Source organism: Arvicanthis niloticus, chromosome 13 (genome assembly GCF_011762505.2).
Source record: "Arvicanthis niloticus isolate mArvNil1 chromosome 13, mArvNil1.pat.X, whole genome shotgun sequence".
Lineage (NCBI taxonomy): Eukaryota > Metazoa > Chordata > Mammalia > Rodentia > Muridae > Arvicanthis > Arvicanthis niloticus.
In genome coordinates this window covers 73397286-73413247 of record NC_047670.1, presented here as the reverse complement: position 1 = coordinate 73413247, position 15962 = coordinate 73397286, and the positions used below count along the sequence as shown (strand labels likewise).

The following is a 15962-nucleotide window of genomic DNA, read 5'->3' as shown; positions in this document are numbered from 1 at the left end:
ATGTATTTTAGAAAAAAATTTGAGACAAATAAGAATTCTATTTTTTTAAGTTCTTTGGTAAGTTACTCAAGATGAACTCTTCCATGAAGTAGGCAACTATAAAGTAAAAGACCAGTTATACTTAATGTAGTGATAAGTGTCTCAGGCAGAGATCCCCAGTACTTTTTGAGTGAATTAACTTCCCAAACTGTGTTAACAGACTCACCAGTTCTGTCCAGTGCATCTGCTGCGGCAAACTCGGGGTCCTCCAGCTCTCTGGCATCTACTGAAAGTGTCTCCAGACCTTCACTGAGCGAGTCCACAGACTCAGCATCGTTGATGGCACCGTTTACATGGTAACCATTGATGCTGCCTTTCTCTGAAGATGCAGGCTGCTCCTCTTGAACGGGTGCGGACTTACTGGAGTCTGGGGCGCTGCTACTTGCTTCTGATGCAGGTTTTGGCTTGCTTTTCTTCTTTTTGTTCTAAGGTTATCAAAGATTTGAAAAGAGAGAAGAAAAAGCAGGCCCTCCAACACAACTCACAGAGGTAATCAATGCCAGCTACCAAAACCAATCAGTGTTACCAATTTTGCATATGTACTTCTGGAAACTGAAGATAATTTTGTTTATATCTAACTACTGACAAAAATAACACTTTCTGTGTAAAACTGTATTTTGCATGAACTCAAGATCAACATAAAGTATTTTTCATCACAAAACCTATCTTAAAATGAAGTTATAAAACATGAAAAAAATTGTAACTATATTTTAAAGTAAAATATGAACAGAACGCTAAATAACCACAATAACCAAAATGAAAGAATATAATCTATAACTAACTGAATGAGGCGTAACCTCAATCCAATAATCGACAAATAATGAAACCCACACTGCAGTGCAGCTTTTCACTGAGCAGATCAGCAAAGGTCCAGGGGTTTAAACACAGAGGTCACTGGCTCCACTTGAGAGACAGCTTTGACTGCTCTGGAAATCACCAGGCATTTTCATAAACACTAGGTACGAGTGAAAATCTAGTAATGCTTTTGAAAGTTACAAATGCACAAGCCTTTCAACAGCAAGTCTAATACTAGCAATTTACCCTAGCCAGGAATGACAAATGTATACAAGATCGTTCATGGCAGCACAGTTAATATTAATATTAATAAAGACTAGAAGCCAAGCAAATGTACATTGTACTCTCCCCGCCATGAGCAGGACTGAGAGACCTTGGTTGCCACAGCAAGGTCAAGTGATCTAGGTGGAGTTACCCACCTTGGCTGCCAGGAACACAGAAGCAGAACTGCCCCTGGGCTTGCCCTGAGACATCTCCAGCCGTGACCTGGAATGGACTATGGATTATCCCACCCATCTGGAACCAGCAGGGGTTGTGGGTTGGGTCTTCCCCTTTAAATTGAGAGCCGAACATTAAAGCTTTGGGCCTTGATCAGAGAACTTTGTCTTGGCCTCATCTCTTCTCGCCCTCCTTCCCCCTTCATTCCCAGCCCCCCTTTCAGGTGAATCCAGTTGACTTGTGGCCGCGGGCGGCTACAGTACATCAGTAGGGGACTTATACATTCCAGGATCTGTTACACGGAATGTGCAAAGAAGAGTATATATGCCTAACTGTTTAATGTAATAAAGTATCTTAGGAGCTGCAATAGAAATTCCCAAGAGCCTGGGGTTGAGTTTGGTGTGGAGTGCCTGCCTGGCACGAACCAGGCTCTGCATCCAACCTCCAATGCCAAAACACGCAAACATGCAACCAAGCAAGCAAGCAAGCAAAAGGATAAACTAGTAAATAAAAATCTGGCGAAGAAATAGGGGCACCAACGGCTGGAGAAAAGGGATGGGATAAAGTTGTTTCAGGGAATTCCCATTTATACCTTCAAAATCTGAACCATGTGAATACAAAGGGGAAAAGTCTTTGCCTTTGCTTTAACAACAGATAGCTACACTGGCAAACCTCAACTCTAAAGCTGGAAGGATAGAACCGATAAACCCTCATGCCAGGCCTTAGAAGGCCCTGTCCAACAGGAAGACTCCTCAACGTGGCATTCAATTTTCTCCTCCCTTCCTCCTGCTTTCTCCCGTGTGAAAAGGCTAGGTCTTCTCATTATCAGCCCACATATGGAATTCTTGCCCACAGTCACTCCCTACTGAACTAATCCCAACAGTGTGCTGTAACAGGTTTTCACACTGCAGAGTACCAAACAAAATCCATTTTTTCCCCCACATTTTAAGAAATTTGTATATTATCTCTCATACATACTTTCCAAACATGTGCATATCATGTGCTGCCAATAATTTATATTCTGAGGTCAATAAATTACAACATTGGTGTTTTCTTGACTACTCAAAGCCATGTTTGCTGGGTGCAGCAAAGTTTAGAAAGCCTCATGAGAGCCTGAACAGCGCTGTATGCCTCTGGGAAAAAATTCTCAAAGGTTAATAAAGCCAAACCTGTGCCAAGACAGCCAGGACTACTCAAAGAAAACCTGTCCTGAAAACCAAATGATGATGATGACGACAATGATAATGATGATGGTGGTGGTGGTGATAATGCATTTAAGAAATGCTCAAGAATGGGCTTTCAACTAAGACCAACTCTGTTAGGAGTATCCTTCCTGCATTAGGTTGGTATTGTGTTCTGAAATGCTTTCCTCTAATTTTAACTATTGCGTTTGTGTTGTATATATGTGTTATATATATATGTGTGGGCTGTACATGCAGTGGTGCAGACGACAGCTTTTGGGAGTTGGTTCTCTCCTTCCACATGGATTCCAGGAATTGAATTTAGGTTGTCAAGTTTGTGTGGCAAGAGCTTTTAACCATAAGAGCTGTGGGAAGAATTCTGAACCCAGCTAGAATCCTGTGAGGGAAACATTTGGATTTCAATGGGTATAGGTGAGGGATTAAGAACTAATATTTAGGCATTGTAATGAGAATGCATATGTATTATTATTTTACTTTTGTTGTCTTTTTTCCCCCAGACAGGGTTGTGCTATGTAGCCCACAATGGCCTTGAACTCCTGACCCTCCTATGCCCCCTTTCTGAGTGCTAGGATCACAAGTATGGACCACCATGTCTGTATCTTTCTACTTTATAGAGGAGCAAACTAAAGTTAAATACTACCCACAGCTCCCAAGACCAGACAAAGCAGAACAGAAGGCCAGCTCTGACCGACCCAGAAGCCTGCGTGCCTTCTGCTCTTTAACATGTAGCAGCTGTCTCTGGAAGGCATACAGCCTGCAAGAGCAGAAGCTGGGCCAGGAAGGTGGGCAGCATGCAAAGGTGCCAGTCAAGCCTGGCACCCCAGAAAGCACATCCAGGTGAAAAGAGAGGGCAGATCCACAAAGCTGTCCTCACTGTGAGCTCGTGCACGTGCAAACAAACAGTAAATAAATACAGAGAGACAGACAGGTTTTTAAAGAAGGAGACGCTGCCCTTTGGCTTTAAATGGGCAGTCACCAGCAGTAGAGACTATCCATGCCAAGGTTACCTGGCCTGCAAACTGGACTGTTTTAGCTAATCTAGGAAACAAATCCAGATGAAAACTAGTCTGGAGAAACTGCTTTCTCCGACATGCTCATGTGTGTCTAGTCTTGTCTAGAGCACTGCAGCGACTGCACCAGCAAACTTCAAGCACAGGGAGCTAGCTCACGGTGTAATACTCTGTCAAATCTCAATGTCGGAATTGGCATTTTTGAGATGGAAAACAGAAGACACATGTAACAATCTCTTTCAAATAGTATAGGAGGTATGGGCGAGAGGGCTGTGGCTCGTCACCCCACTCATCAACAGGGCAGAATTGGCTCACATGGCTGGCTAGGCAGGTGTCCCACTCCACCCTCACTGTCATTTGTCCCTATGCTCCTCTACTGGAACCTCCAAACAAGCTCTTCAATATTAGCAAGTATTCTTTAAAGCCCCTTTTCTTCTTAGAAACTATGTGGAGTGCTCAGCCCTCTGTATATCTGTGCACCATGCACACACCTAATGCCTGTCCTCCTGTATGCATGTCTGTGCAACACGCACACACCTAATGCCTGTGGAGGTCAAAGAGGTCTAGATCCCTTGGAACTGGATGTGCAGACAGCAAGCTTACATGTGGGTACTAGGGACTGTACCCAGGTCCTCTGGAAGAGCAGTATGCTAATCTTCCCTGTTAAGCCATCTTGCCTAAAGTCTAATTAAAACAAAAACAATATAAATATCATGTTCTTACATGTAATTCAATCTTACCTTTTTTTTGCCAGTTACTATCCATTCTTTGAGTACTTCACTGGCACTACCTGAAAAAGAAATCAGAGATTTCCTCTTCTGCCATACAAGGTCAAGAAGGAATGAGTGCATTGTATCATTGCTACACGCTGGGCTGAGGCAGCTGATGCTTCTGCTGTAGAGGCCTACTGAGAACTCCTTAGGCATTCAAGATTCTTTCTCCATAATCTTGGTCTGAATATAAAGATGACAGACTATCTTTACCCAAGTATACCACCCTGACTGTGGTATCTGGGAAAAGCTGCACCCTACACTAGACTCAAACCCTCAAATTATGAAGAAAACATGACTACAGAAAAAAAAAAAAAGGTATAGCATTTGGACCTGTCCATTCTATACTTGAAAATTCAGGAAAATGCATCCAGGAGCCCTGACCACTCTGTTCAAAGGCAAAACAGCTTCAAGTAAAATTTTTTCAAACAAGTTATATGGAAAGAATTTTAAGAAACACTTATTAACTCTATAAATCTAAGGAGTTGGATAAGGCTGTCATTTGTTTCTATCTAACATATAGAAACATAAGGAAACTGAACCCATACATCTGAGTCCACTGCCAGAAGTCCAACCTAAATCACAGTGGAGTTTGGAAGTCAACGTTGAGTCTTGAATTGGTCTTGTGTTCCTGAGCCACTGACTTACTCCTTTGCAATAGTCTCTTAACTTACTTTATCTAAGTCTGTTCAAATCCCAGTCTGTCAGCTTCACAGTTTCTTTGTTTGGGGAGGAAGAGAACATATCTAACAATAAACAAGTTTTCTTAGCTTGTCTCTCCCAGTTTTCCTATAGCTTGGGAATGAAAGGAGTATCTATGTTAACAAAGATCACAGTGTGCGGCTGTCAGGAGACAGTGTTACCTTCCATGAACGCCTGCACTGTTTTGTCCACACAGTTGTCAAAGTGCTGCAGAACCAGGATGATCTCATTGTTGCTCTTATTGGGAACTATCGCACGCACAGCGTTTATCTGCAAGAGAGCAGGTCACTGGGCAGCAGAGCGCATCAGGGCGAGTAACAGTGCCCATGAAGTTCAGCAATGTGATTACTGCTGACTGTCAGGAAGAACACACAACCGTCACACCAGGAATAGTAAGTAGAAAAATAGTAACACCACATGAAAACTTAATTTTCAAATTTAAAACACAGAGCATTTATAGAAATAAAAGGGAGTGACCGAGAGACGGTCAGTGATGAAGCATCCACAGGAGTGTGGGAACCTGAGGTCACTCCCCAGAGCCCATGGTGAAGGAGAGACTGGCTCTCCAAGTTGTCCTCTGACCTCTACACAAGCTACCTGGTACACATTTGTGTTCTCATTCTCTCTCTCATATTCTCTCTCTCTCTCTCTCTCTCTCTCTCTCTCTCTCTCTCTCTCTCACACACACACACACACACACACACACAGAAAAACAATAATTTTAATTTTTATATATATATATTTTTTAATTTTTGTATTTTTAAAGTGCTGGGTACTGCAGCACAGTCCTTTAATCACAGCACAGAAGGCAGAGGCAGGAGGATCTCTGTGAGTTCGAAGCCAGCCTGGTCTACAGAATGAGTTCCAGGACAGCCACAGCCACAGCCACAGCGAGAGAGCGAGAGCGAGAGCGAGAGCGAGAGACAGACAGAGAGACAGACAGACAGACAGACAGACAGACAGACAGACAGACAGAGAGAAGCTTAATTTAGGTGCCAGCTATTAAGGTAGTATCAGTGCTTCTTCACTATACTATACTATACTATAGGGAAAGTAGAAATGTAATGAACCATTAACCCTAACAGCTCAGATTTTTAAATGTCTGTGGTATGAATAGTGAGTGTGGTATTTATGAATGCATGTGTGTAGGTAAGCAACCATGCACACTAGAGGCCAGAGGACACTGTTCTGTTCAGTAAGTTCCCACTTTATTTCCTTGAGACAGGCTGCAGTGATCTCCTGTCTCTGCCTGTCACACTGCTGGGGTAGCAGGAATATCAGGTCTGTCTGGGGTTTATGGATGTGAGGCCAAGTCCTCATGCACAACAACTGCCCTCACCTACTGAGCTCTTCCTCCAGCCCAGCAGCTGAGGTTCCTACACAGCACTGTTCAAACCTGTCTCTCTCTGTCATTCAGTTGTGTGAAAACTCTACAGAGGTAACTTACAGACAGCATCTGAGTCATTACAAGCTATTTTAGGTGCATGAAACATAATGGACAACTGGTGCTAACCCAGCTTAATAAAACAAAACAACTCAAACAAAGCCCAATGAACATCTATTAAATCCCATTTCTCGCTCCAGAAACCTCTCCTCAGAATTTAATTTCAATATATTTGCATTTTCATGATGTATGTGTATCTCCACAGGCAATATATATTTTATATTATATAAACATTATTATTCATCATGCATGCTTATTTTCAATTTTGTCACAGAGCATTTCTTCATATTGATTTGCACATGTTATTCATATACCTAACATGTATCTGTTCCTCATACAGTTTAACATACACTATACATGCTATCTACATAGTTAACATACATCTGCTCCTCATATTTTCGCATACATTGTACATGTTACTCATATAGTTAACATACAGTGTACATGGCACTCCTACTGTACAATACACTAATTCACTCACTCTCTTCTTGGTAGATAGACATTTTTGTTTTGCAGTGCTAGAAGTAAAATCCAGGGTCTTGTTCATGCAAAGCCAGCACTCACTCTGGAGCGCCAATCCTCGACCACTAGTTTGTTTGCCTGTTGCTGAATCCTCAGTGCCTAGAACAACGTAAAGTCAGGTCTCCTCTGGAACTATCAGAATTCTGAATAGCACAGAGCCTATAATCAGTGCTTACTGATAATTCCAAACTGTTCTATGAGATGGATATACCCAACTGGCTTATGTTTGTTTGGGTCTCACTATGTAGCTTGGGCTGGCATAAAACTTGCTCCTCAAACTCATGGATGTTGCCTGCCTCTGCCTCCTGAGTGCTGTGACTAAAGGCGTGTGTAATCGTGCCTGGAAGATATGCAGTTTTGTTAGACATTATATTTTTATATATATATATTTTATATATATATATATATAGTTTATAGGGGTTGGAGAGATTGCTTAATGGCTAGGAGCATGGGTTGCTCTTCCAGGGGACCCAGTGCCCGCATGAGTCTAATGGCTGCCTATAACTCTAGTTCCAAGGGATCTGGCCTCTGCAGACACTGCAAGCACATGCTGCACAGACATACATGTATGCAAACACCCATCCACATGAAGGAGAGAGAGAGAGAGAGAGAGAGAGAGAGAGAGAGAGAGAGAGAGAAGCACATGACTTACAACAACTGAATATATTCACATGTACATGCAGGTACATGAGAACACACGTGTGTGGAGGCCAGAGGATAATCTCAGGCATCTATCATTGTTTTGAGACAGGCTCTCTGACTGCCCTGGGCTGGCAGGCTGGCTGGCTGACCGGCCAGCAAACTCCAGGGGTCACATATGTGGCCCACCAGTGCTAGGATTACAAGTATGCACTGTGACATCCGGCTGTTTATATGATGTTCTCTCCTGACTTGACTTGTGTCAGGCACACACATGTGTCCATGCAGGCAAAATACTCATATACATAAAATAAATACATAAAAAGTTAAAGGACTGAGCTCTCTCTCCAGCCCCAAACATTTTATTATTATGTATCTATTTTATAGCTAGCAATTTCAATGAGCTTTTTTTTTTATAAACTCGTTTGTCCTAATCATTTGCTGTTTTCATGAATTTTTCTGTGTAGATAATTGTATTTTCTTCCTTTTCAGCCTTATTTGTCTTACTGTACAATGTATAATTAATTATTTCTAAAGGAAGTGCTAAGAGTGGTTTGGGGAGAAAATAGTAGAACTGAAGATGCAGGAGCTACATGAGCTCACTGCCACCAGAAGCCACAGCTCGTGTCCTCTCAGTGGCTGCAGCTCACAATTTTCCTGTTATGTCATGAGTTCACACACTGACATCTTCAATTCAAATACAACATTGTTATAGAATTTTAGACATGAATTATCCTCTTAACTTCGATACCTCAGTCCATTACCATATACAATTAATATCTGCTAATTAAAAAAAACATTAAAAATTTGGTCTCTGAGTCAGGTAGGTGTGGTAGCACATGCCTTTAGTTCCAGCATTCAGGAGGCAGATGCAGTCTGTATTTCTATAAGATGGAGGCCAGCCTGGTCTACACAGTAAGTTCCAGGACAGCCAGGGCTACACAGAGATAAATAAATCAAAAAAATAAAGGGACAAAGAAGAGAAGAGAATCATCCTCAGTCATATAAACATTACTACTGAGTGTCTTTAAAGAATTTAGAATAAACATATATGGAGATGTCAACAGAAAAGCATTTTTGCACATTTTGATAGACTGCTCCCTCAGAGACACTGTGGTAGCCATCCTGATTATATAGTGGCATTCTAATTTGTTCCTAGGACTCTATTTTCTTCTCCCCCACGCTCCTCCCTTTTATTTCGAATCAGGTCTCACAATGATGCCCTGGTTGGCCTGGAACTTGCTATGTAGACTGGATTGCTGGTTTCAGAGCTCCACCGGCCTCGGCCCCTGAGTACTGGAAAGAAATGCGTGTGCCACTATGCCCCGCAAGTTTCATTTTCAGAATGCATTTGTGATGGTCACTGCTTATATTAATCAATTTTCCTATAATATTCACATATCCATAGTAATTATCTTACCTTCTCCTTCATGTTCTCAAAGGTTCCTCCCTGGGCCAGTACAGTATTGGACTGCAAATCAAAAATGAATCCTGATGAATCTGAAAGAATATAAAAGGAAAACATATTCAACCCTGATATAATCTATGCATTCTTTTTTTTGTTGTTGTTTCTTTGTTTCTGTTTTTCAAGATAGGGTTTCTCTATATAGCCCTGGCTGTCCTGGGACTCACTCTGTACACCAGGCTGGCCTCAAACTTAGAAATCCACCTGCCTCTATCTCCCAAGTGCTGGGACTAAAGGTGTGCATTCTATTAATCCAAGCCTAACTACTTTTTCCGTCATATAATTACTAATGATTTAGATACTACTCGGAAATTTCCACTACATAAATAGCTCATATATAGCCATATTTTGAGTTAGTCATAAAATAGAATTTAAAAAAAATTTTTTTTATTTATTTGTACCAGGTGTGGTGACATACACCTTTAGTCCCAGCACTTAGGAGGCAGAGGCAGGTATATCTCTGTGAGTTCAAGGTCATTCTGTTCTACATGGTGAATTCCAGGATAGTCAGAGCTATACAGTAAGACCTTGTCTCCAAAAAAAAAGTATTTTTATGTGTATAAGTGTTTGCCTGCATGTATGTATGTGCACCTTGTGTGCCTGGATCCTTCAATGGACAGAAGAACATTGAGTGCCCTAGAACTGAAGTCTTGGATGGCTGCCAACCACCATGTAGGTACTGGAACCAACCTAGGTCCTTTGCAAGAGCAGCAAATCCTCTCAACTATTTATGTTTTAAAGTATATTTTGAGGAAAGTAGCAATTATGTCAAGCATATTAAGAGTATTCTAGCCAGGCAGTGGTGGTGTATGCCTTTAGTCCCAGCACTTGGGAGGCAGAGGCAGGTGGATTTCTGAGTTTGAGGCCAGCCTGGTCTACAGAGTGAGTTCTAGGGCAGCCAGGGTTATACAGAGAAACCCTGTCTCGAAAACCAAAAAAAAAAAAAAAAAAAAAAAAAAAAAAAAAAAAAACCTATAATCCTTCATCTCTTTTCTAGTTATCCTACCTTAATTTGTAAGCCCCCCCCAAAATGTGATAAGCAAGAGATAAGCCTGTGATGTTGTAAGAGATGTGGGGCGTCTCTAATAACAATCAATTTACAACAAATCCAAGTAATTTGTCTCCTAGACTGCCTGCCATGTACATACTCTTAGACTCTGAATTTCATGAATGCATTCACTGACTGATGTTCCCAGATTGGAGGTGTGATGAAGCAATGCATTCAAGTTTGTGTTACCAACAGCATATCCAAGTTTGTGTTACCAACACTATATCCAAGTTTGTGTTACCAACACTATATTCAAGTTTGTATTAACAGTACTATGTCCAAGTTTGTATTCAGCAAATAAAACTCAATCAGCAAAGTAAACAAAACCAAACCTCCAACGAGTTATTCCTTTTTTTTTCATGTTTTTTACTAAATTGTGAGTATATAATCAGTAAATTACCACAGCACGTGTGTGTGTGTGTGTGTGTGTGTGTGTGTGTGTATCTGTGTGAGATGCTGGCTACTGACTTACATCAGGTAGACAAGAGCTCTGGCACTGAGTTACATCCATTGCTGCACCAATGCCTCAACACTGAATGTTTCAATTCTATGAGAGGCAATCCCCAGAAAAGGTTAAAGTGCTTCTCAAATTCTGATGTGCATGGTTACCTTCTGAGGACTCTTATGCCAGAATGTAGGCTGTGCCTCAACAGTCTAGACTAAGGCCTAAGATCCCTCCCAGATGGTTTCGGCATTACTGATTCCTGAAACCCACCTGGGAGTAGTTTGGGAATTAAAATCTCAGCTAAGCAAGTGATAGGGGAAATTCTGACAAAGGGAGTATAAAAAACATTTAAATGTGATAGTATATTCCAAATTCTTTTGCTATTATTACAAACCAATGTTTTTTAGTTAAAGTTTCATTTAGAGCTTAAATTCTACCTTCATTCCAAATACCTTCCAAGGCCTAAAGAGTTAGGGGACTATGGAGATAGCTCAGTGCTCGTGAAAGCCAGAAAAGTATGTTGGGTCCTCTGCAACTAGTTATGAATGGTTATGAGCTGCCATGTGGGTGCTGGCAAATTGAACCTGGGTCCTCTGAAAAAGCAGCCAATCCTGTTAACCACTGAGCCAGCTCTCCAGTCCCAGAACTCATTTTCAAAAAGCCAGACATGTTTGTGTTTGTAATCCCAGCCTAGGGGAGGCAGAGACGGGCAGATTCCTGGAGCTTGCTGCTCAAACAGCTTAGCCTAGTCAGTGAGCTCCAGACCAATGAAAGACCCTGTCTCAATAACCAAAGTGGATGGCTCCTAGGAATGATACCCAAGCCTGGACTCTGGGTCCAAACCATGTGAACACACAGGCATCTGCACCCCGACACAAAATCTAAGTTGGAATCTGTTTTCTATTTAGCTGTGGTAAGAGCATGCTTATGGTTAAGGCATGGCCCCCTGCCCCTACCTCTCCAGTGCTGGGCTTTACAGTGCAGGCCTGAGCTCAAGATGGATTCAAGTCCTCATGTGTGCACTGAGCTACCTCCCACCTGACGATCAAGAACCACCCCTGCTCTTAACCCTGAGCCGTCTCTCCGGCCACAACCCCTTTGGTAACGGACCTATAAGAAGCATGGGAAGCTAACCATGACTACAGCACTAAAGAGAACATATTCCTCCCTCATCAACTATTAACTATACATATCCTCAGGGAGGGATGAGCCCCTCCCTCTTCCATGACAGCACAGCAGGCTCAATCCTGGGTACATTTTGTAAAAGTTATCACAGCTGTCATGAGGTCAAAAGTGTAGCAGGCAGGCTGTGCCCAGAAGTCCACACTACTCTGTCCTTCCTCCAAGACACGCCTTGGGCTTTGGAGGAAGTGACATAAATATCCCCTTTACTGCTGAACACTCAACAGTCTCTCATACTCTGTACTCTGACCAGTCATAAGACTTCAGAGACACATTTTTAAAGAATGAAATTGTGCTAAATTATTCTCAGGCAAGATTCAAACAAGATGAATCCTCTAACTTCAACCCCGCCCTGTCGTCTGGTAAAAGCTGCCATGTCTGACTGCACTTTCTAATTGTCACTCATTTAAGACTATTAGGAATCAGCTTAAAATTCGTAGTTACTTCAATTAATACACATCTAAGACCGTTCAGAAAATAGTATGTCACTTAAATTACTACTGACATCTTTATAAACACTAAATTTTGGGAGGTTATTTGTTTGTGGGGTTTTTTTTGTTTTTGTTTTTGTTTTTTTTGATATAGTGTTTTTCTGTGAAGCCCTGGCTTTCCTGGAACTCACTCTGTAGACCAGGCTGGTCTCTGACTCAAAAATCTGACTGCCTCTGCCTCCAAGTGCTGGGACTAAAGGAGTGCGCCACCACCCCACCCGCCCTGCATATAAACACTACGTTTTAATCCTTGTTTTGTAGGCTTTATAAAGCAGACAGAGGGTCAGGAAATGGTGTCTGGCTTATCACCTCAGCACCTGGAAGGCTGAGGCAAGAAGAGAGAGAAGGGGAGGGGAGAGAAGAAAAGAAGAAGAGAAAGAGGGAGGGGAAAAAAGAGAAAAGAAAGAGGAGAAACGAGGAGGGGAGAAGGGAGGAGGAAAGGAATCAGGTAAAGTTGTTTTAGGCCTAATGATGACATAACATCAAAAGAAACCCCAGAAAACAAGCCTGGCCCAGAGCTGGGCGACTGCAAGTTTGGTGCATGAGGGACAGTGTCTACTGTAAACCAAACTGTGGTTCCCTCAAAGATTAAACACAACTACCGTATAATTCAGTAACCCCAATTCTGGGTATCACACAAAAGAATTGAAACCAGATCAATAAAAATATACTATCTTAATATGTAAGCGACTAAGTATGAGCTTATTACACTGCACAATTGAAAACATGCACTGCCCAGATGAGGTGGTGCACATCTTTAATCCCAGCACTCAGGAGACAGAGGCAGGTGGATCTGTGAGTTCAAGGTCCATACAGTAAGTCCCGGTCCAGCCAGGGTTACAAAGTGAGACCCTGTCTCAAAATAGGTAACTAAATAATCACCATCACCCATGCAATAGACTCCCAGAACCCCACTTCTGGAATAGAGAAAACCACCACAGGCTTGGACCCTGCCCTGAGAAGTCCAAAGGTACATGAATACACAAAGGCTCTTGAAGTGCTGAAGGGACTTTTATTAGCAGAGTTCTCTTCATCAGAAGACCTGCCCAACCTCCACTCTAGACTGCTTATAGCACAGAAGATTTGACTCGGGTGTGGAGTGTGTCTAGAGATTCTCAGGGAGCTACTAAATTTGTATCTTTTATTTAGACTGATGACACCATTTCCCACTGTATAAATGATGACAAAGTAGTCCTCACAAAGTGAGGTGAAAAATGGGATTATAATCTGAGAATCTCTCCTCATTCTTTGCAATGCTGGGCATCAAACCCAAATCCTGCATGCTAGGCAAAAGCTCTACCACTGGGTAATACTCCCAGCGTGGGGCTTGGTCAATTTTTCATTGATGAAAAAAATGAGAAAATCAGTTACAGTACTATCCCTGTCTAAAGTAATACCCTGAGTCCTGGTGCAGCGGCCAGGAAGTCAGCATTCCGTGTCGTACAGCGTACCGGCCATGCTGTACAACACACTGGCCACTGTTCACCTGACACTACTTCGCCAAGCTCCATTACTTCAACAGTGCTGTGCACATCAGCTTCCTGTGCGTTCTTGCTGTAACTCATAGATATTCCTTACACAGACAGAAAGCAAGACAAGGAACAATATGATTTACATTTACCATGGCCAAAGAAAGGCAAGAAAAGGTAAGACCCAATTAAATGCAGGTAAATGCAAGTAAAGTTGGAGATCAGGAAGTCTGGAAGCCCAGATAACCTGGAAGTGTCAGTATCACACTATCATTAGCCATCTTTCTTCTTTTATTCAACTCTCTTTTGAAAATTAAAAAAAGCCGGGCAGTGGTGGCGCACGACTTTAATCCCAGCACTTGGGAGGCAGAGGCAGGTGGATTTCTGAGTTCAAGGCCAGCCTGGTCTACAGAGTGAGTTCCAGGACAGCCAGAGCTACAGAGAAACCCTGTCTCGAAAAAAAAAAAAAAAAAAAAAAAAAAGAAAGAAAGAAAGAAAAAAAAAAAGAAAAAAGAAAGAAAATTAAAAAAAGTAAGCCAGACATGGTGGTACACCCCTTTAATCTCTGCACTTGGGAGGAAGAAGCAGGTGATCTCAGCGAGTTTGAGGCCAGTCTGGTCTACAGAGAGAGTTTCAGGACAGCGAGGGCTACATAGAGAATTAAAAAGTGAACTCAAGAGCCCACACAATGGATCAGCAGGCGAAGGTCTCACTGCCAAGCCTGATGATCTGAGTTGAATCCCTGGGACTCAATGGTGGAAGGAGAAAATGGACACCTCCAAGTTTTCCTCTGAGCTCCACACGGAAGCCACATCACACACATACACTCACACACAAAGCCAAGCATGTCCCTACACAGATACACGCACACACAAAATAAGTGAGCAAACAAACATAAAACTTCTTTAAAAAGTAAACTGAAAAGAAATGTCTGATCAAATGTAAACTCTTACAGAAGTGGTTATTGTAGGAACTGGACATACACAGCACTGACAATCAAAGTAACCATTTCTCAGCGTCTCTCTCTGGTCAGAGGCTTGTACCTAGACTAGGCTGGCTGGCAAGTGAGCACCAGAAATCCATCCGTCTCTGTCTCCCTAGCACTGGGTTACAAGATAGACGAAAGGAAGAAAAAAAAAAGGAGAGAAGGGAGGTTAGGAGAGAGGGAGGAAAGACAGGAAAGAAAAGGACAGGAAAGAAGAAAGGAAGGAGGAAAGGAAGTTAGTTCAGGTAGAAGGGAAAAAGGGAAGGGGAGGGAGAAAGAGAGAGGGAGAGAGAGGGAAGAACTATGTATGGATGAAGGGCAAAGCACAGGGGTGACCTACATGGTAGGTCATAAAAGACGGGTCAGCAAGTTGTCAGAAATAAATACGGTGTCAAGTAAGTCTGTGTCTTAGCTCTTTCCTGATCCACAGGTCTTAGACCTGTCATTTCCATACCAGCTTGAGAGCTGTGACAGAATTACAAACGGAGCTGGTTCCTCACACGAACCATCGGAGCCTGCAGGGGCTCGGGCTCCACTGTAAATGGGAGTGCGAGGGAGAAAGCTGCTGGCACCACGTAGGGCAGCGCACAGCTTTAGTCCCACAGTGAGGCAGAGGCAGGCCAGGGCTACACATAGAGAGCTTGACAAGAGAAAGAAAGAGAGAAAGAGAGGAAGGGAGGGAGGGAGGGAGGGAGGGAGGGAGGGAGGGAGGGGAGAGAAGGAGGGAGGGCAGGCAAGCAAGCTAGCTACTGTCACAGAACTGTTACTACCAACACTCTGATTTTAGTATCATAGTGATAATCTTTTATTCTACTAATAGTACTTAATAATGAAGAAAAGGACTATTAAGGAGAAAAAAAGACCTTTAGAAAAATATGGGGTTGAGGAGATAGCTCACTCCATACTTAATGCTCTTGCTATACAAGGATGAGGCCCTGGTTTAATGTCCAAAACCAAAGCTGGGCTTGGTGGCATGTACCTATAATCCCAGTCCTGGGGACTGAAAGGCAGACTGACTACTGCAAGCTTGCTGGCTGGCCAGCCTAGCCTAACTGGCAGGTTAGGCTACAGAGAGACCTTGCTTCAAAAACCATGGGGACAGGGCCTAAGGAGGAACAAACCTGAGGGTTGTCCTTAGTCTCGTGTGTGTGTGTCTGTCTGTCTGTCTGTGTAAGTCCTTACATGCTTGGAAAGAGAGCAAATCAGAGAGGGTAAATTTAGATGATAAAATGCACTTGGTCTGATCTCTAGTCTCCCTGAGTAGCAGCACTGCAGTAGCTCTGGTAGCCTTCCTAAAGCAACTTACACTGAAAAAG

General features: G+C 42.6%; 1 protein-coding gene across 1 annotated transcript in view; it reads right to left on the bottom strand.

Moving 5' to 3' along the window:
* Positions 1 to 15962, bottom strand: part of Spats2 (spermatogenesis associated serine rich 2) — a 72542-nt gene that overhangs the window by 34877 nt on the left and 21703 nt on the right. Inside the window, exons 3-6 of the mRNA XM_034517375.2 lie at positions 8982 to 9061; positions 5118 to 5226; positions 4225 to 4274; positions 206 to 464 (exon numbers count right to left, since the gene is read on the bottom strand). Coding sequence (XP_034373266.1) covers positions 206 to 464; positions 4225 to 4274; positions 5118 to 5226; positions 8982 to 9061 — 498 coding nt within the window. The remainder of the gene's footprint in view (positions 1 to 205; positions 465 to 4224; positions 4275 to 5117; positions 5227 to 8981; positions 9062 to 15962) is intronic.